The 20,816-nt window shown below is 45.7% G+C and overlaps 1 protein-coding gene across 2 annotated transcripts; it reads left to right on the forward strand.

Annotated features, from left to right (window-relative positions):
• The first annotated feature begins 14,976 nt into the window (after nt 1-14,976).
• CTSL (cathepsin L) lies at nt 14,977-20,220 on the forward strand. 2 transcript variants are annotated; one of them, XM_003941140.4, is made up of 8 exons: nt 14,977-15,171; nt 16,442-16,577; nt 16,882-17,004; nt 17,105-17,251; nt 17,434-17,658; nt 18,409-18,571; nt 19,216-19,333; nt 19,839-20,220. In XM_003941140.4, the coding sequence occupies exons 2-8, from the start codon at nt 16,452-16,454 to the stop codon at nt 19,936-19,938; spliced, it is 1,002 nt and encodes a 333-aa protein (XP_003941189.3). In that variant the 5' UTR covers nt 14,977-15,171; nt 16,442-16,451; the 3' UTR covers nt 19,939-20,220. The 2 variants fall into 2 exon arrangements, with proteins under 2 accessions (XP_003941189.3, XP_003941187.3); XM_003941138.4 differs by having other exon boundaries at nt 15,029-15,116.
• The last annotated feature ends 596 nt before the right edge of the window (nt 20,221-20,816 follow it).

Below are 20,816 nucleotides of genomic sequence, written 5' to 3' on the forward strand. Positions count from 1 at the left end.
ATTAAGACTAAGCGTCAGGCCATTTGACCACAAGTGCCGACCCCTCATGCTATTCTACTAAGTCTACTATACTGCAGTGTATATGTGTGTGTGCCTGTGTGTAACTGTGTGTGCCATGAGTATACATGTGTATGCATGTGTATTTTGCGCATATATGTGTGCATTTGTGTACACATATATTAACATATATGCACATGTCACGTGCATATGTATAGCAGTGTGCATGTGCAAGTATGTATACGTGTATTGTGCATGTGTGTATGTATGTTTGTCTTTGTTGATATGTGCATATATGTTTGTGGGGTGTGTGTGGGGTGTGTGTGTGCATGTCTGTATGTGGTGTATGTGGGGGTGGCGGTGTGTGTGTGAGGTGTGTTGGGTGTGTGCATGCATGTGTGGTTTGCATGTGGTATGGTGTGTGTGTTTATGTGGTGTGTGTGAAGTGTGTATGTGTGGGGGGGGTGTGGTGTGTGGGGGATGTGTGCATGCACTTGTGTATGGTACGGTGTATGTGTGGTGTGTGCATGTATATGGTGTGTGGGGTGTGTGTATATGTGATGTGTGTGGTGTGTGTGTTTGGTGTGTGGAGTGTGTGTGGTGTGTGCATGTGTAGGGAGTGTGTGTGTGTGTTTGGTGTGTGGGGTATGTGTGAGGTGTGTGGGGTGTGTGCATGCATGTGTGTGGTGTGCATGTGATGTGTGTGGGGGCTGTGTGTGCATGTGTGTGGTATGTGTGTATGTGGTGTGTGTGGTGTGTGGTGTGGTGTGTGTGTGTGTGTGTGTGTGTGGTGTAAGAGATTATCAGGTCATAATGGCTTGTTTTTCTAAGAGACTTGATTCTTGCTGATTCAGCCATGAGTGTCCATTTCCCACAATTACGGTTACTAAGCAGGACATCCGGAGAACTTTCTTCCTGTCTCACTCATCACGCCTGCTCCATCCTCAGAGCAGAGCCTCAAATGCTGCGGGTCCTGTCCCAGTGTGTGTCTTATGGGAAGTCTGCAGAGCCCTCAGGTTGCGTCACAGCCAGCATTGATGAGCATCATCCTGTCTTCCAGGAAGGCAGGCCAGTCACCCAAGAATGAGCCAGGGCGGCTTCTGTAAATCACGGGATTCTGTGACCCAGATTAACGTGGAAGCAGAAACCAGCAGCTGCTGCTGCTGAAAGCACAAGTCAGCAACTTCAGTCTTCCTGAGGCTGGCCTTCCCCGGCCAGGGGCTGCCCCTTGCCTTTGGGGCAATTTGAGGCAATGAAAGTTTTTATTCCCGTTGGTTGTATTTTCTAGACATGTTCAAACGTAACTAAAATCATATGAAGTGTTCATTTTATACCCTGCTTTTTTCAAACCAAAGATTATGACACAGTTTTTTTTATAATGTTATTAGAAGCTTTTCAGAAACATTCCTTTTAATGGCTGCACAATACCATAATAATGGTGTCATATCCCAATTCCCTAATGTGAAGCACTCAGGCGTTATTCCCTACTGAAAACAAAACTGGGCTAAACATCTTTATGCACAAGTTTTTTCTGTGTTTTGGACTGGACATGATATATGTGGTGTTTGGCTGTCCGTACATGACAATTAAAATCCAAAAAGGGAAAATATTAATTGTGGAGCAAAACTTTGCATTTATGTTGCACTCTCTCTGGTTTTCTTTTCTCTCAGAAAAAAACATTATTTTATTAATCAATGACTGAGACACCTTACAGTAGTTTTTAACAAATTTTTTGCTACATATAACAGGTTTTGTAATATCACTCTCTTAGCAGAAAGGGAAACAATGTATTCTTTCCACCATCACGTGAGATTAATTACTCAATAATTATAGTTGTTATTGATTTAGAAAACTTTGAGTTTCGGGCCGGGCGCAGTGGCTCAAGCCTGTAATCCCAGCACTTTGGGAGGCCGAGGCGGGTGGATCACGAGGTCGAGAGATCGAGACCATCCTGGTCAACATGGTGAAACTCTGTCTCTACTAAAAATACAAAAAATTAGCTGGGCATGGTGGTGCGTGCCTGTAATCCCAGCTACTCAGGAGGCTGAGGCAGGAGAATTGCCTGAACCCAGGAGGCGGAGGTTGCGGCGAGCCGAGATCGCGCCATTGCACTCCAGCCTGGGTAACAAGAGCGAAACTCCGTCTCAAAAAAAAAAAAAAAAAAAAAAAAAAAAAAAGAAAACTTTGAGTTTCAAAATCCATTGTAGGCAGTGTCATAAATTTTAAAGATTATTGTCAAATCTGGGGAACCCTCTGTCAAGTTTAGCTTCATTTGATTATACATAAGCTGTAAGATTTTTCTGACATCCCAAGTTTAATTATCTACTGACTTATATTAAATGCTTCTTTTTTTTTTTTTGAGACGGAGTTCCGCTCTTGTTACCCAGGCTGGAGTGCAATGGCGCGATCTCGGCTCACCGCAACCTCCGCCTCCTGGGCTCAGGCAATTCTCCTGCCTCAGCCTCCTAAGTAGCTGGGATTACAGGCACACACCACCATGCCCAGCTAATGTTTTGTATTTTTAGTAGAGACGGGGTTTCACCATGTTGACCAGGATGGTCTCGATCTCTCGACCTCGTGATCCACCCGCCTCGGCCTCCCAAAGTGCTGGGATTACAGGCTTGAGCCACCGCGCCCGGCCTATTAAATGCTTCTTGATGCCAACACTCATTATTCAATTGTTATCCGTGTCCTTCTCCGTCTGGCTTCATGGCCTGAACTTCTGTGCAGATAACTTTTGCTAGGAAGGCAGCCTCCCCAGTGCTCTGGGCCATTCTCTTCGTGGCTCCATTGCCATTGCTGCTCCAGGTACTAAAGGATTCAGCTTCCAAACTCTGCTGCCCACCTTGGTGGCTGGACACATACTCCTGGAGCACCTTGAGTCAAAACAAGCCACACAGAGTGAAGACTCCGATACATCCTGTGGACATGGAGAGCAGCCAGCCCCTGAGCAAACATGCGACACTGGTGATACTGTACAATGTTCTCCGCTGTGAATTTATCTCATTGTTTTCACCCACTGACATTTTATCTTATCCCTCCATAAGCCCGGCAAAAGTAAACTGAAGGCTTGATTAGATTCTCTCTTGCCATTCTGGAATTACTATTTTCATTTTTTAATTTGAAAATGAGATGAGAAATAAAAAGGAATTTTTTTTTTTTTTTTTTGAGACAGAATCTCGCTCTGTCACCAGGCTGAAGGGCAGTGGTGTGATCTCAGCTCACTGCAACCTCCGCCTCCTGGATTCAAGCGATTCTCCTACCTCAGCCTCCTGACTAGCTGGGATGGGACGACAGGCACACACCACCACTCCCAGTTAATTTTTGTATTTGTAGTAGAAATAGGGTTTCACCATGTTGTCCAGGATGGTCTTGATCTCCTGATCTCATGATCTACCTGCCTTGGCCTCCCAAAGTGCTGGGATTACAGGTGTGAGCCACAGCTCCCAGAGGTTGTTTTTTTTTTAACTGTCTCTTGAACCTTGAGAAAGCTTGCTATTGCCAGTGGGTCCCACACTTTGGGAATGTTATGAAATAGTAAACCTTTATAAAGAACATGGGGGAACCGACACTCTGACACTTTGTTTTGCAAAGAACAAAACAGTAATAACTATCCAATGCTGTCACCAATCATAGTGCCCCAAAAGAAAGAGAAAAAGGAAAGGAAGAAATTAATAAATAGAGAAAACTATTCCAAAAGAAAAAAAAATAAGAACATAGAGAAGCTCACAGGCGTGAGCACGGTGGCTCATGCCTGTAATCCCAGCACTTTGGGAGGCCGAGGCAGGCAGATCACTTGAGGTCAGGAGCTCAAGACCAGCCTGGCCAACAGAGTGGAAACCCTGTCTCTATAAAAATACAAATATAGGGCCAGGCGCGGTGGCTCAAGCCTGTAATCCCAGCACTTTGGGAGGCCGAGGCGGGTGGATCACGAGGTCGAGAGATCGAGACCATTCTGGTCAACATGGTGAAACCCCGTCTCTACTAAAAATACAAAAAATTAGCTGGGCATGGTGGCTCGTGCCTGTAATCCCAGCTACTCAGGAGGCTGAGGCAGGAGAATTGCCTGAACTCAGGAGGCAGAGGTTGCGGTGAGCCGAGATCGCGCCATTGCACTCCAGCCTGGGTAACAAGAGCAAAACTCCGTCTCAAAAAAAAAAAAAAAAATACAAATATAAAATACAAATATTATCCAGACATGATGGCATGCACCTGTAATCCCAGCTACTCGGGAGACTGAGGCAGGAGAATCACTTGAACCCAGGAGGCAGAGGCTGCAATGAGCCAAGATAGTGCCACTGCACTCCAGCCTGGGTGACAGAGCAAGACTCTGCCTCAGAAGGAGGAGAAGGAGGAGGAGGAGGAGGAGGAGGAGGAGGAGGAGGAGGAGGAGGAGGAAGAGGAGCAGCAGCAGCAAGGAAGGCCAGGAAAAAAGGAAGGAAAGAAAAGAGAGAGAGAAAGCAGGAAGGTTATAGTCTTAGAATAATGAACCTTTCTTTCAACGGAATAACTTAGGGGAAAAAAGTCATCCAGCGTTCCTCATTTTTCTCCATTTCCCTGGACTAATAACAACCACACCATGAGCCGTGTGACTCTAAAGTTTATTGCTGTGTTTTGTTTGCTCAGGAGCATTCGCTCTTTGTTACGCATAGAAGCGCAAGAAAAGCCCTCAGGCCCCGTCCCATGACACATTTCATGACCATGTTTATTCCATCCCCTGAATACTAAAACTTGCCTAAGACCTCTGAGGGAGGGCCACACTTTAGGAAGCACAGTAACTGTGGTTGCTCTTAAAATAGGGGCACGAGGACCAGGCACAGTGGCTCACATCTGTAATCCCTGCACTTTGGGAGGCCAAGGCGGGTGGATCATCTGACGTCGGGAGTTCAAGACCAGCCTGACCAACATGGAGAAACCCCGTCTCTACTAAAAATACAAAATTAGCCAGGCATAGTGGTGCATGCCTGTAATCCCAGCTACTTGGAAGGCTGAGACAGGAGACTTGCTTAAACCTGGGAGGCAGAGGTTGCGGAGAGCCAAGATCGTGCCATTACACTCCAGCCTGGGCAACAAGAGCGAAAATCTGTCTCAAAAAAAAAAATAGGGGGGGTGGACACAGGATTTGAGAGTCAGGAGAAAGTGGAATGTCTCAAAGTTCAGCCAGAGCATTACCTGTTATGAAATACAAGAGTCAGTCGGTCTCTGCTCAAACAGGGATGGAGGACTGGAAGAGCAGATTTTAATTCCTAAGCACGTGGACACTTGCCACCTGTACTTCTCATCCCTTGTTCTACGGTCTGTCTTCCAGGTTACAAAGAAGTCTTGAATCGTCCTCCACGATACCCACTCCACTATTTGTTAGCACAGCTATGATTGTTTTCACTCCTAAAGGCAGTGGTACAAGGCAAGGTGACCTGGAGCCAGGCCATCCTGGGTACCCACCCAGCTTCCCAGGAGCCTGTTAGACTTTGGAAGGACGTTTAGCTCTGTTTGTAAAGCTTGGCATTTTGTTGAAAGCCAGTGGGGCTCAAAAATTTTGTTTTATTAATAGAAGCTAAACCCCGAGCATTTGGCTCTTTTTGGCTCCATTTCCTTTTTTGTAATCTTAAATATTCCCAAGACAATGGGACTTCTGCCTGTATCAAGGACAGATGGCTGATAAGAAAGTCAACAAGAAATAAACATTATTATTTCAAAAATACTATCCTCCTCTATTTAAAATTAAAGGGCTAAGAGAAAAGGATATGAAGATTTACCGCTGAATGGGTTAGGAGTTTCAGTTTGGGATGAAGAGAAAGTGCTGGAGATGGATGGTGGTGATGGTGGCATGACAATGTGAACTTGATGCCGCTCTCAAAAATAGTGAAAATGGTCAAGTTTATGTTATGTCTATTTTGCTATAAAAGAAATTGGTTTTCGGTGGGCAGGTGAATAAGGGAACCCTCTTGCCACCTCCCGGCAAGAGCAAGAAAAGAGGTTGGAATATCAGCAGTGCGAGCTCTTCCGAGGGCAGTGGTGACAGCCTGGGAGACTGGTGAGCGTAGCAAGGGCACGTCCGGGTCCCTGGTCCTACAGTGTGAGTGTGGCAAGCCAGCTTTGACTTCTGCCTGCCTAGGAGGCATCCTAGGAGGTGAGCCTGAGTGAGCAGGCGTGAGCTCTGTGCGTCCTGCATGGAGCAGTAAGTAGATGATATGGCTGCTCATACAGACTTTGTAGACTGCACAAAGTTGCCTAGAGGTAGCTTCTGTGGGGCCTGAATTTCAACCTGCGCTCAACTCATCAAGCCATAGGCTTTCCCATGGCCATGTCTGTCCCCTCCTTGCAAAGGGATGGGTGATCTGGTTGGGTGATCCTGGGCACTAAGCCTTGACCATTCTAAAACACTATTTGGCACGGCCTGGATGAGGTCTGCACCTAAAGTGAGTAGATCCCTCAAGATCCCTGAACACTATACATGCATATCATGTCAAGTCAGCCAGGAGGAAGACAGCGTGTGGAAAAGAACACCAGCCGGGAAGCGTCACCCTGAAGCTGACTGCGTGAGGCTGATGAAGAGAACGTCCACACCATTAAAGAGACTCTAGCATTCCTCTTCTATGTTTGTCAGCCTTTGTCTTGGTTAATGCCTGAGTAAAACTGGACATGAGAGTATGGCCATGGGAATTACCGTACAGGCCTACGAGAAGTTGTACACTTGAATTTCCCAAGCTTCATCAACACTTGACCATTTCTTCCCACTTTGTGGTAACTCATCAGCCCCTTTTTGTTTCACCCGGGCGGTAACCCTGCTCTTGGGCTTAATTACTCCAGTAGGCTTTCCAGAACTATCATATTACATTAATCTTCTTGAAATTAATTTGGCTTAGATCACACTCCCCCAAATCTAGTCTCTTTCATTGTTCAGGGAACCACTCATCCTCCCCATGGTTGTGCAAGTGTCCTGGGGTCTTCTGAGTAGTCTGTGTTTGCTGCCTTTGGTCATCCCAACATGTCTGACCTGCCTCCCCACCCTCCATGTAACCCAGCGTGTGGAAATATTCCAGAGCCCACCTGCTCTAAGCTCAGCCCCCCAAGGCATGAGTGCAAGGAGGCCACAGCCCTCAGCCTTTTGCAGAAAACTCGTCACTCCCCCGGTTTTGGGGATGACCCTTCTCTCCTCTTTCTCCAATTCCACCAAGCTATGGACACTTAATTCCTTCATAACACTGACATCTAAGTTCATAAGGGACGTTTTCAGACTGGCTCCAGGAATTTAGAAAACCTTTTCCTCTCTCTTCAGCCTTGGCTTTTGGACCACTGTGAACTCAGAAATCTATTGGGAAAGTCTAATGCTGAACACTGATTCTTTTTTCTCTTTACATTCCTATTGTTAAAATCCTGATCGTCTTTGAGAAAACAATACCCCTGTCTGTATAGTGGAGATGTCCTTGTAAAGGGAACACACCCACAAAAAAAATCATATATTTTCATAAGAAAGTATCACTACCCTTGCGTTATATACACCACGGGTCTGCAGGCATGAGACTGAGGTCACGTGTGAGTATTCTGCCCTCTGTCCCACCCCACACCTACCCTACAACCTGCTCCAGAACCCCAGGGAGAAGATACGATTTTTCCAAAACTCAGTGGAGAGTCACAGAAAACAGGAAGTGCTTTTGAGGAAGTTTTCCATGGAAGCAGGAGGTGAGAGTTAGGAACTGTGTGGTGGGAAATGACCTCCCGGTTGGGGCCCTTGAAAAGGGTGCGGTGTCTTGGTCACTGCTCCTGGGAATTGTGGAGAAGGTCGGGTTTAGCCTAAACCATCCCCTGTGGTCCTCCTGCAATTCTCCTAATGACTGGCAGCCCTCAGTACCAGGGTCCCATGCTCCCCTGCAACACTGCATCCCAGTTTGGCAGGAGTTCCACCTCCTGAGATCAAATCCTGGCTTCCTCACTTACTAGCCCTGTGCCTTTGGGCAAGCTCCGTAACCTCTCTAACCTCACTGTACTCATCGGTAAAGTAGTCATGAGGGTTATTCTGATGATCAAATGCCATAATACATGACAAGGTGACTGCAGTTTTTGCCACGTGAGTGAGCAGTGTGTTCTCAGTTGACCACTGGTTCCACCAGCCCAAAAAGGACAGTGGGATTTTGGGTGAGTCTTTGGATATTTTTCCCCCATTTGTCTTGCTTATCTGTCTTTTCTGTGTTTTCCATAATGATGACTTGTTTTGTTTTTCACCAAAAAAAATTATTGAAAAACAACGGATGAAACTGCTAGAAAGATGAAGGCGAAGGTCTTCTGAAAATCCTTGAAAATAGCCACCAGCAAGTTATTCACTGGAAATTTCAAAGGGAGGAAGTCAAGACACCTCAACGACAGGCTTCGTGCTCTAAGAACAAGGTGGAAGGAATGTGGGACATTATTGCTTATAAGCCAGACAACCGGTGGGTTACTTGCTCTATCTGGTAATTAAACATTCACATATTCTATATGTTTAAACAAATAAATGACTTTTTCATCAAATTATGAACAGGTCAGGAGTACAGACTGAAGTTTGAAGGCAAATGTTCACTCCTGTCTGCTCCACATCTGGTTTGCCAGGACAACACAAGAATGGTCAGTCCACTATAAGCCAAGAAAGTCGATTTTTTTTTTTTTTTTGCTAGAAATCAAGACAGTCGTTTCTGATGTGCTTATTATGTTTCTGAGAATATGCAAGAGAAGAAAGAGAAAAACACAGGCCTTCCAGATGGGCCACTGCCAGTTAAGCTTGCATTTTAGGCAGAGATCATGCCCACTTTTACAACCTCTTTAGAGGCATCACACATTTTGGGGCTCAACAACCAAGAAACAACAGGGGTAAAAGCAATGATGATGGGACATGGTTTGGCTGAGAAACTGCAAGAGCCCAGAAGCTCTTTCACCTTACATCAGACCACAGAAAACAGCTCACTGGAAGTAGTTTGTTGGCATGGCTCCAGGTCATGTTTATGGCCCTGTATCTCTAATCCGTCCCTCTCTGCTCTGTGCTAAGACTTCAGCTGACTGGCCTTCCCCAAGTCTCAAGGGCTTGTCATATTCTCCATTACTTTTCTGTGTTTTTGGACAATTCTATCTAAAATCTTCAGTAATATATGTTAAGGTATGGCTCCCATAAAAGTGTTTTAATAATTCAGGGGCACTCTAACCTTCCAAAACATTTTTTTTTTTTTTGAGACGGAGTTTTGCTCTTGTTACCCAGGCTGGAGTGCAATGGCGCGATCTCGGCTCACCGCAGCCTCCGCCTCCTGGGTTCAGGCAATTCTCCTGCCTCAGCCTCCTGAGTAGCTGGGATTACAGGCACATGCCATCATGCCCAGCTAATGTTTTGTATTTTTAGTAGAGACGAGGTTTCACCATGTTGACCAGGATGGTCTCGATCTCTTGATCTCGTGATCCACCCGCCTCGGCCTCCCAAAGTGCTGGGATTGCAGGCTTGAGCCACCGCGCCCGGCCTACCTTCCAAAACATTTTTAAGAACAGTAGCAGTGTGCTTGGAACTGCTTTCTAAGCACTACCTAACCTGTATACTTCAATCTTCTCAATACCCACATTTTACATTTTTCTTTATAGGTGAGGAAATGGAAGCTCTACAGGTTTAAGTGTCTCACCCAAAGTGACATGGTTATAACGAAACTGAACTATGATTTGAACCCAAAACTATTTAATTCCAAAATAAGTGGCCTTAATTACTCTTTACTCATTTACTTGATTATTGTCTGTGTCTGCCTGTCAACCATCACGCTCACCACTCACCTGACAAGTAGTGCGTCCTGAATTAGTGTTTGCAGAATAAACAAATACTATCTTCCCTTGAGGCCCAAGGACTGGAGGCATCATGGTGGAACAGGAGCAGATCAGTGCTTTGTTTCACAGTTCACTGAAATATCCAGACCGGTGTCCCTGCGGATCCTGAGGAGTCCAGACTACTTTGGAGTCCCCGGTTTTAAAAAAGCAGGAGTTCCTGGCTTACATGGCAGAAACATTTCATATGGAGACTTGCGTAGTCTTCTTCCTTCTTCCCTTTTTTTATTTTGCTGTTTCTCTTTCATTCCTTCCGTCCTTCCTTTCTTCCTTTCCCTCCTTCCTTCCTTCCTGCCCGCCCGCAAGCTAGATCAATTAGTTTAAGTTGTTACAAAACTAGAAAATCTGAATTAAGTAGAAACCATGAATTAAACATGTTTCAGAGGAGAGGAGCTGAATCTAGCCTCAGAGGAGAAGCTTATTTTCCAAAATAGCAAAGCCTTTAAAAATTATGCGTGGCATTGTTTTCCTGTTTCTATCAGGACATCAAAATCAAGTCTACAGGTGTCTGATTTTCATAGACTTCCTAGACTTTGGGGCATGCCTCAGCACCCAGCCTCATCCCTCCTCTTCTCCTCTTGGATTCAGTCCCTTCTCCTGAGTTGGGAGGTTGTCTGGACAGTGTCCTCGCCATCTGCGTGGCTCATCTTCCCACCACCCACATGCATTTGCCCCGTCATCTCTCAGTGCACTTCCCCCAGGATGCTCTGGCTACACTGATCCCGTTTCTCCATCTAGGCCCCTTCTCTTTCCCTGAATGCTGTCCAGTGTTTTCTGGAACCTGTGAACTTCTTGTGAATGATAACTACTAAGAGCTTTTCAAAATGAGACCCCATGTTCTAAATAAAACCTGCAGTCAGGATTCCAGCGAAGGTCAGCTGGTTCCCACCCCCAGAAGCACTTTGCTGTGTAAGATGTTGTCTATAGAACATCAATGTCACTTGGGGCCTTGGAAAGACATCCAGAAAGGGAGTTACCAAGTCTGCATTTCTGGAGATGTGTTTAGTAGGGAAAAAGTCAATATAATCCATGAATGAGTGACTGATTTCTAGAAGGCTCACGAATGTTTCTTTTTGACACTCAGGACTGGACCTCTGAATCAGTGCAGGACATAAATGAGAGAGGTCACGGAAGTATTGGAGAATGCAGACGCAGGCTGGAGGGCTTGCAGTCACCCACATGTGCTTATCTCTAAGTGATCAGAATGTAGGGGCAGCAGGACCTGGCTTATCACTACCCTCTGTTTGTTACAGGAGAGAGGACCGTCCTCTCACAGGTCAGCACGTTTGTTAAGGTGACAGTGCAAGATGCCTTCCTACTCCTGACACCTTGCTGTAAATAGGGTTCCTGAGTAGTGTTGGTTTGTTTCAAATTGGGAAGCCAGTTCAATCAAATGTTTCACTAGATTCAAGTTTGCTGAAAATACTGGCAAATCCCCAAACTAATGAGTCACTATAAGTAACTCAAGGGCATCAGTCCTGCTCCCCAAATAAAAGAGTACTGGTGCTGAGGAAATGGGAACAAAAGTGATATGATGGGCCATGATGGTGTGATGCGTATCCCAGTGATTGCTTTGGGTAAATTTTACTGGTCATATTGGTTTCAGTTCCTCTGTGCAGACAAGGAAGTGCTCCTCATGACTGACAAAAGCTGTTGCACCAAGGCTGCCTAGTCATTAGAATGGTCTCTAGAAGACAGTATCATCAGCAATCACTGTTAGCAAGGAGCCTGCTTCTGTGGTGCTGTGTTGCTGCTAATAGTTTTTATTAGAGCAACTGCAGTGTGGGAGGCCTGATCCAGGGAAAGCAGAAACCAAAGCTGTGCTCCCAAGCAGGTTATGAGAAATGAAGAAAATGATACCAGCCCCTCTGCAGGAGGAAGCTGGCAATGTTTGGAAGGATCACCCATGGCTAGAGCCCCAGCACTTGGGTCACCACTCACCCTGCGCAGGTCAAGTGCAGGCCCCACTTCTTCAGGACTTGGTTGTGAATCATACCCTGGATTCTTCTCTTCCAGGTACATCCCAGTTGCCATGATGCTCCTCGAGTCAATGAGCTCTTTGTTCTGCTCTTCTGCTCAAGCAAAGCAAGAACTAAGGTGGCAGAACATGGATATATCCTGCAGGTACTCCCGACATCTCTCCTGGCTCAGGTGCCAGAGGCTTGGAGTTTTCCAGCTCTTGACCTCACACCCTGGAATGTTTGTTTTCCAATTCCTTCATGAATAACAAGGTGAACATGACATCCCTCCTGCTGGTGAATGGAGTTCCTGAGAGCTGGGAGGCCACAGTCCAGATTCTGAGGCTCCTCACCAGGCAGGTGCTGTAGAGCAAAGCCACTCACTCGCAACTCTCTCTCTCTCTCTTTCTCTTTCAAAGTTGGGGAAGAGAAGGCCATCTAAGCAGTTTCTCTCACACTCCCCAGTAAGGAAATCATAAGGGATCAAGTGAGCTCTAAGCACCCAGTAGAAATATTCAGCTGTTCCAATGAACTTCTTGAGATCCTGAAATCTGCAAAGTCAGAACCAAGACAGATGTAGGTACTCCAGTTACATAACACCACAAAATATTGCTTTTCTTTCATAAAATAATAAGTTTAAAAACTGCTGTGGTTTCCATGTCTGTGCCCTCCAAAACTCTCATTGGAACTTATCTCCAATGTGGTGGCATTAAAATGCGGGGCCTTTAAGAGGTGATTGGCTCACAGGAGCTTTTCCCTAATGGTAAGTAGATTAATCCATTCATGGAATAATGGGTTAATAGACCAATAGGTGTTCTTGAGAATGAGACTGATGCCTTTTGTGTGTGTGTGCCTTTCTTAGAGACAGACTCTCGCTCTGTCACCCAGGCTGGAGTTCAGGGGAGCGATTTTAGCTCGGCTCACTGCAACCTCCACCTCCGAGGTTCAAGAGATTCTCCCACCTCAGCCTCCCAAGTAGTTGGATTACAGGCGTGCACCACCATGCCCCACTAAATTGTGTATTTTTCGTAGAGACAGGGTTTCACTCTATTGGCCAGGCTGGTCTCGAACTCCTGACCTCAAGTGATCTGCCTGCCTCAGCCTCCCAAAGTGCTCGGATTACAGGCGTGAGCCACCGTGCCCAGCCAGGACTGATGGCTTTAAAAGAAGAGGAAGAGAGACCGGAGATAGGACACTCAGTCCCCTGTAATGTCCTGTGCCACCTTTGGCCTCTGCAAAGAATCCCCACAAGCAAGAAGGCCCCCTCACAAGATGCACTCCTGGACCTCAGACTTTCCAGCCTCTAAAACTGTAAGAAATAAATGTTGTTTCTCATAAATTACACAGCACCAGGTATTCTGTTATTAGCATCAGAAAAGAGACTAGGACAGATATCAGAGTTAGATTGTATTCTACATGCTCTGACTGGTTCTCCAGGGAAGTAATGCAGAAAAAGAGGAATAATCTCTAAATACAGTAAACAAATTCCTGCAGATAGGAAACAATGGTGGATGCCTGCACTAGGAGAGGGGGGATGGAACTTACCTTCTTGAAGATAAGTTCTGGGATAAACAAGGAGTAATGGTAATACAAGGTGAATGTACTTCATGGCACTGAATTATACATTTAAAATTGGTTTAAATGGTACTTGGTATGTTTGGCATATTTTAACCACTTAAATTATAGGTAATTGTGCTTTAAAAGAGTTATCAGTTTAATCTTCAGCAGAAATCAATTGACAAACAAATATACAGTGACTTCATTTTTTTTTTTTCTTTTTTTTTTCTTTTTTTTTTATTGCATTTTAGGTTTTGGAGTGACTTCATTTTTAACAAAGTCTAAATATGCATAAGAAAAGGTCATGAAGGAAAAGGGCAGACATAATTATATTTTTCCCCAAAAGGTATTTTCTACAATGAATGTTTTTATGTAATAAAAAATGAAATGACGAAAGTTTAGAATGTTTGTGAGTTTTTAATTCCTTAAATCCTTAATTATATAAATTAATATCTATATGGATTGATACATATTTTTCCTCTATCTACATTTCTCCATTCTTTATATCTTAAATCCTGACGTTAAATGTCATCACATTTCTTTTTTTTTTTTTTTTTTTTTTTTTTTTTGTTTTTTTTTTTTTTGAGACGGAGTTTCGCTCTTGTTACCCAGGCTGGAGTGCAATGGCGCGATCTCGGCTCACCGCAACCTCCGCCTCCTGGGTTCAGGCAATTCTCCTGCCTCAGCCTCCTAAGTAGCTGGGATTACAGGCACGCGCCACCATGCCCAGCTAATTTTTTGTATTTTTAGTAGAGACGGGGTTTCACCATGTTGACCAGGTTGGTCTCGATCTCTCGACCTCGTGATCCACCCGCCTCGGCCTCCCAAAGTGCTGGGATTACAGGCTTGAGCCACCGCGCCCGGCTTAAATGTCATCACATTTCTTAAACGTCAAGAGAAAGACTGTTACCAAGGAAGTTGTAATCCATAACCTAGAGGGTGGGCAGCTTCTAATTGTCTCGACTGCTTTTCTTCTTTCTGTTAACCAAATGTTTCTGTAAATAACTCATTTCTGTTGGTTTCGGGAAAGACGTGGGAGAAGGAAGAATTCCTGAATGGAGAGGACGCGTGACAAGACGCTCCACGGTCTCCTCCCTCCTAGGGTCTGGTCTTGACGACAGCATCTCGTGTTTGGGGGGTGTCTTTCCCTATCAGATTCTTCTGAAGCCCAGCTGCACCACCCGTAAGTGGGCGATAAGGCTTCTGCCCGCGGGCTCCGCGTTCTTCGCGTTCTTCCACCCGGCCCCACCTTTGCTCTCGGCTCTGCGGACTCCAGGACTAAGCAACAGCAGGGTTAAGCTGAAAGTCCACACAGGGCTGGCTGTAAACGTCTATTCAGGAGCCACCCGCCCTGGGCAGTCAGTCGGGTACTTAGTTGACCTGAGCGCTCCAGGGAGACGCCCGACCCTATCCTGCGCGGCCCCCCAGGGACTAGCTCCGCTTCCCCCAAGTCCAGCGAGGCAGGCGCGCCCCGCTCCGGGACAGTCAGTACCAAGCCACGAACCGCGCCGGGGGTCAGAGGACCCGGAGGCCCCGCCCAGCTGCCGGCGCAGCCAATCGCAGCGCAGCCGGGCGGTGGGGCGGTGCCGGCCGAGCCCAAATCCGATGTTTCAGAGGCAGAGTCGGGCGAAACTGGGCCAGAACCGCGACCTCCGCAACCTGAAGAGCGGCCTCCGCCGAGTGCGCCTGCGCAGCTACGACCGCAGCGGGAAAGCGCCGCCGGGCAGGCCCAGCTGTGGCCGGACCAGGACTGGAAGAGACGACGCGGTCGAGGAGGTGTGCACCAGCCCCGGGAACCAGAGCGTGTGCCCTCAGCTCTGCGGGCCTTGAGGTGGGGAAGCCGGGGAGGGCGATTGAGGAACTCCCGGAGGCGTGGAGACCTTGCGGGCGGGGGTCCCAGCTGGAGCGGGCCGGCCAGCCTCCGGGCGGGGGGGACGCCGGTATCGCGGCCAGGCCGCGCCGCGCCGACTCGGGGCTTGACCTGGCCAGACGGGGAAGCTCGGCCTGCGCGTGCCAGACAGCGGGATTCCTGCTGGCGTCACCGCAGACACCCTGTGACCGCTACCGCCTGGGTGCGGAGCAGGCGGCACGTCCCCGGCTCTGCCGCACCGGCAGCCCGCGCGGGGCGCTGGCTTCCCGCCTGCGGCCGTTTGACCCCGTCCCTGATTTAGGGGAGCAATTTGGGGTGTCCGCAGCACAGGCCGAAGTGAGTGAAGGAGGGAGCAGTGCGTGCTGCCTCTCCCAGTTTTTCTTGGGAAAGCATTTCAGAAAGATTTCCTTTAAGAAGGAGAGGTTGGCCGGGCGCCGTGGCTCACGCCTGTCATCCCAGCACTTTGGGAGGCCGAGGTGGGCAGATCACCTGAGATCAGGAGTTCGAGACCAGCCTGGCCATGGTGAAACCCCATCTGTACTAAAAATACAGAATCAGCCCGGTGAGGTAGTAGGCACCTGTAGTCCCAGCTACTCGGGAGGCTGAGGAAGGAGAATAGGTTGAATCTGGGAGGTGGACGTTGTCGTGCGCCTAGGTCACACCATTGCACTCCAGGCTGGGCGACACACCAAGACTCCCATCTCAAAAAAAAATTTTTTAAGGAGAAGTTGGAAAACATATCTCACCTTCTGCTGTTTGTTAGTCAAGAAAGTGTGTGAAGACCTCTTAACTCTTGGGGGTCTCTTTGCCCCTAATTGGGATCGCACCTTATCATTAGGGAGGTTTTGCCTGGGCACAAAACGTGGATTTTTTTGCCATTGGTACAAAACCTGGATCAACTGTTCCCTGGTTTCCTACTTGTTGCCTTAAGCTTCTCACCCACAAGGTACTTTGATACCTTTCTCATAACCTAAATTATCGTTGCATGAACCGTTTCAACTCCTACAGCGCTGGGCATGCTGCTTTTCATTTGGTGGGTCCATCCAGTACCTCCACTTGCCCTGTTTTTCTCCAACCACATCCTTGGCCTCTTCCACAGTCCTTGAATAAATGCTTGGGAGAATCATTTAAATATGTGTATTCTACCGTGGTGGCCCTAGTACCTCAGGGGGCAGTAAAATGGCTTTTTAGGACTGGTCTAATCAGATCCTCCTTTCTTTTCCCTTCTTAGGTTTTGAAACATGAATCCTACACTTATCCTCGCTGCCTTTTGCCTGGGATTAGCCTCAGCTGCTCTAACATTCAATCACAGTTTAGAGGCACAGTGGATCAAGTGGAAGGCGATGCACAACAGATTATACGGCAAGGTTAGTGGCGCCTGAAACTGCTTCAGAAAGAATAGTCCTTACTGTTGAGAAGTTATAGCTAGAGAGTAGCTTCTAGAGGGCAGCTTTTACCAATAGTATAATGTAATACCCTAAGGGCACTGATTATGAGCACAACGTGGGCATTCATCCCTGTGTGTCTCAATTTGGAGAACAGCAGCTCCAAGAGGTGTCAAGCCTTCCCTTGCTGTGGTTTCCGTTCCATCTCTGTCTGCAGATTCAGTTGGTGAGCATGCATTGGGTTTTAGGTAGATATAAAGAGCATCAGTTACATGTTTGCCTCTAGAATGAAGAAGAATGGAGGAGAGCAGTGTGGGAGAAGAACATGAAGACGATTGAACTGCACAATCACGAATACAACCAAGGGAAACACAGCTTCACAATGGCCATGAATACCTTTGGAGACATGGTGAGCGCGCTGTGGACTGCTGAACTCTGTGCTTCTCCTCCTCCCTTCTTTACTAAAGTAATCTCTTGCTGTGCAACATTTTTTTTACTTTTCCTTGAAGACCAATGAAGAATTCAGGCAGGTGATGAATGGCTTTCAAAACCGCAAGCCCAGGAACGGGAAAGTGTTCCAGGAACCTCTGCTTCATGAGGCCCCCAGATCTGTGGATTGGAGAGAGAAAGGCTACGTGACTCCTGTGAAGAATCAGGTGAGACAATGTCAGGTTCAGACCTCCCCTCTTCCCAGGAAAGCCAAGAAGCAATTGACATCTTTGTTTTGGTAGACTTTAAAGCGATGGGCAGTTCACTTTTTAAGAGTATTCAGATCTGTGAGCTGTAAAGTCTTACTATTTGTTTTTACCGATGACCGCTTTTTAAATTCCCTTTTTAGGGTCAGTGTGGTTCTTGTTGGGCTTTTAGCGCGACTGGTGCTCTTGAAGGACAGATGTTCCGGAAAACTGGGAAGCTTGTCTCACTGAGTGAACAGAATCTGGTAGACTGCTCTGGGCCTCAAGGCAATCAGGGCTGCAATGGTGGCCTAATGGATTATGCCTTCCAGTATGTTCAGGAGAACGGAGGCCTGGACTCTGAGGAATCCTATCCATACGAGGCAACCGTAAGTGGAGCTTCTCATCTAATCATTCCAGCTCAGCTTCTGGAAAGTGAAACACTTTCAGAGATAACAGATACCTTTTTTAGAATTCATGTATTAGGTCTGGGTGGGGTGGCTCACGTCTATAATCCCAGTACTTTAGGAGGCTGAGCCGGTCAGATCGCTTGAGCTCAGGAGTTTGAGACCAGCCTGGACAAGATAAAACTCTACCAAAATAATAAAGAAAATTAGCCGGCTGTGGTGATGTGCATCTGTGGTACTAGCTAGGCTGAGGTAGGAGGATTGCTTAAGCCTGGGAGGTGGTTATGCAAATACACTCTTGTCTGAGTGACAGAGTGAGACCCTGTCTCAAAAAAGAAAAAAAAAATCACAGATGGTAGAATCTGTATCTGCACATTGTCAGTACTGTCATTATAAATTATTAAGCCTTTGCGCAGTCCTGTGATTAGATGGTTAACAGACAGCTGTTCTTGCTTCTGTGTAACATGAAGAGTATACAAACCATTCTACATCTACACATTTCTTTATTGTGAAAAATTTCTTAGGGAAATAAACCTGGGGGGTCTCATAGAAGAGACTGGAGCCAGTTTTCAGTTTCAAATTAACTAATAGCATTTCATGCCCCTGGATGATTTATAACTATGGTGACTTGGAAATCCTAAGCTGCCAACTGCTGAGTGTTGTGGTTCTAACCCCTGTTCCCAGGAGGAGGAGAGCAGTAATCAAGTCCTTTCTTCCCTTTATCTCTGAAAGGAAGAATCCTGTAAGTACAATCCCAAGTATTCTGTTGCTAATGACACTGGCTTTGTGGACATCCCCAAGCTGGAGAAGGCCCTGATGAAGGCAGTTGCAACTGTGGGGCCCATTTCTGTTGCTATTGATGCAGGTCATGAGTCCTTCCAGTTCTATAAAGAAGGTAAGTATTTTTTTCTTTGTAGAAATTGATTCAGAAAAAGAGTATGACATACTAGTGTGATAGACTCTGGTTTGTAAAGTTCAGTGTAGATACTTAGGTGCTTAGCATCATAGCTATTAATTCTGTACATGCAGTATGTATACCTGATGTTTCCATTTGACATGTTGAGCACATCTCGATGAATATAAGTACTTTGTAACTTTTTAATAAATAGCTATATCATTTACTGGATAGTTTAATATAATTAAATATTCTGTAATTGTTGGATTTTTGTAATTTTTACAACGATTTTACTTCCGTTTTTAAATCTGAAAAGAGCCTTTTGATTCAAGGATTTTGGTGTTCTGTGCTGTTTTTTTAGATTGATAGCCTAGAGTAGAATTACAAGCTTTCAAAGAGTGGTCTTTTATTCCCTTAGCAAAGTCTTTATATGAAGGATTTATGTTGATTTCTATTTCTGCTAGTTGTAGATGAGATCCTAAATCCCTAGCCTTGACAACAATAGATCTTATTGTTAAGTGCTATCTAGAATGTGTGTCACTTCACTGAATTCAGAGATGCCTCATTCCCTGTGGGTGACAGGATGGGTTACTGTCGTGTGTCCTCTGGAGCTTCTTACCCGACTCTTCATTTTACTATCCCAGGCATTTATTTTGAGCCAGAATGTAGCAGTGAAGACATGGATCATGGTGTGCTGGTGGTTGGCTATGGATTTGAAAGAACAGGATCAGATAACAGTAAATATTGGCTGGTGAAGAACAGGTATAAATTGCCAATAATACTTATATTTGAAATTCAAAAGAGAGTATTTCTTTGCAATCAGTGTTTCCATAGTATCACATGCCCTTAGGCATACTTCTGAAATCCCAGAAGTCTAAGTTGAACATAGAATGTTAATGTTGGATTATAAAAGTAAGATACTGTCACAAACATGCTGGGAGTATTAATATAGTGTTTGTACCATTGTACAAATGTGTGTCTAAATCTGAACATTTTCTTAATTCTGAGGCATATCTGGCTGCAAAGACATGCTATTCCTTTCCTGTCTCTGATTTGAGTTCTGTGAAAGGTCACAGTTTTGAGATGGGTGGATGTTATGCGCAGATTCAGACTCAATAATTTTTTAAGAATAAACAGAAACATTGCCTCTCTTGATTCTTTCTGTTAAGTCTGTGGCCTCTGGCACAGTGTTTGAGTTGGATGTTCCTGTTAATAACCCTTTGGGCTTTATTCTTTCTCTGAAACGGAAAACCTGCTGTTTTTTCAGCTGGGGTGAAGAATGGGGCATGGATGGCTACATAAAGATGGCCAAAGACCGGAAAAACCATTGTGGGATTGCCTCAGCAGCCAGCTACCCCACTGTATGAGCTGATGGACAGTGATGAGGAAGGACTTGACCGGGGATGGCGCATGCATGAGAGTTCATCTCAATCTTCCAGTCCCTGCTGTGACGGATACACACTCGAATCATTGAAGATCCAAGTGTGATTTGAATTCTGTGATATTTTCACACTGGTAAATGTTACCTCTATTTTAATTACTGCTATAAATAGGTTTATATTATTGATTCGATTACTGACTTTGCATTTTAGTTTTTAAAAGGATGTGTAAATTTTTACCTGTTTAAATAAAATGTAATTTCAAATGTAGTGGCGGGGCTTCTTTCTATTTTTGATGCACTGAATTTTTGTGTAATAAAAAACATAATTAGGCTGTAAGCCCTGCCTGCTGTGCCAGTAGCTCTCTAGGAATAAGAGTGGGTGACCTTCTGGGTCTTCTAATTACAAACTACGGATCTCATGTCAGCTGCCCAGTGGCTGTGTCTGACCCAATCCTTGATTGGAAAAAAAAAATTGAAAATGATCTATGAGGACAAAGAAAAATTGTTTGAATAAAGAAAAAAATTCACTTCTTAGAGTGAACAGACATATATATGATTTTAATACTAGAAAAAGACCTTAGTGATTGTGTTTATTTCATCCAAGTTGATTGCATCTTAGTCAATTACAGGACAGAGGTCTCAGAGCCCGTTTCTGGAGCATCTTCCCCCACTGCTGTTGAAGATCCTGTGTACACTTTGCAGTCCAGGTGGGTTAGGAACAAGGGTATTGCCAAGACTGTTTGTTTTTGGGTCCTCAAGGGATGAGGAATAAACTTTAGGATTTGAGGCTGGGATTCAGAAATGGTGCTCTGGTCTCAGAAGGTAAAAGACAGGTGAGAGGCTCAGAAATGATCATCTGTCGCC

This window comes from Saimiri boliviensis, chromosome 2 (assembly GCF_048565385.1).
Source record: "Saimiri boliviensis isolate mSaiBol1 chromosome 2, mSaiBol1.pri, whole genome shotgun sequence".
In the NCBI taxonomy this organism is placed as follows: Eukaryota; Metazoa; Chordata; class Mammalia; order Primates; family Cebidae; genus Saimiri; species Saimiri boliviensis.

Coding starts and splice junctions, on each gene's coding strand:
- CTSL (XM_003941140.4), top strand. CDS start 16,452: ATGAATCCTACACTTATCCTCGCTGCCTTTTGCCTGGGATTAGCCTCA. Junction 17,005..17,104: donor TGAATACCTTTGGAGACATG/GTGAGCGCGCTG, acceptor TTTTCCTTGAAG/ACCAATGAAGAATTCAGGCA. Junction 17,659..18,408: donor CCTATCCATACGAGGCAACC/GTAAGTGGAGCT, acceptor TATCTCTGAAAG/GAAGAATCCTGTAAGTACAA.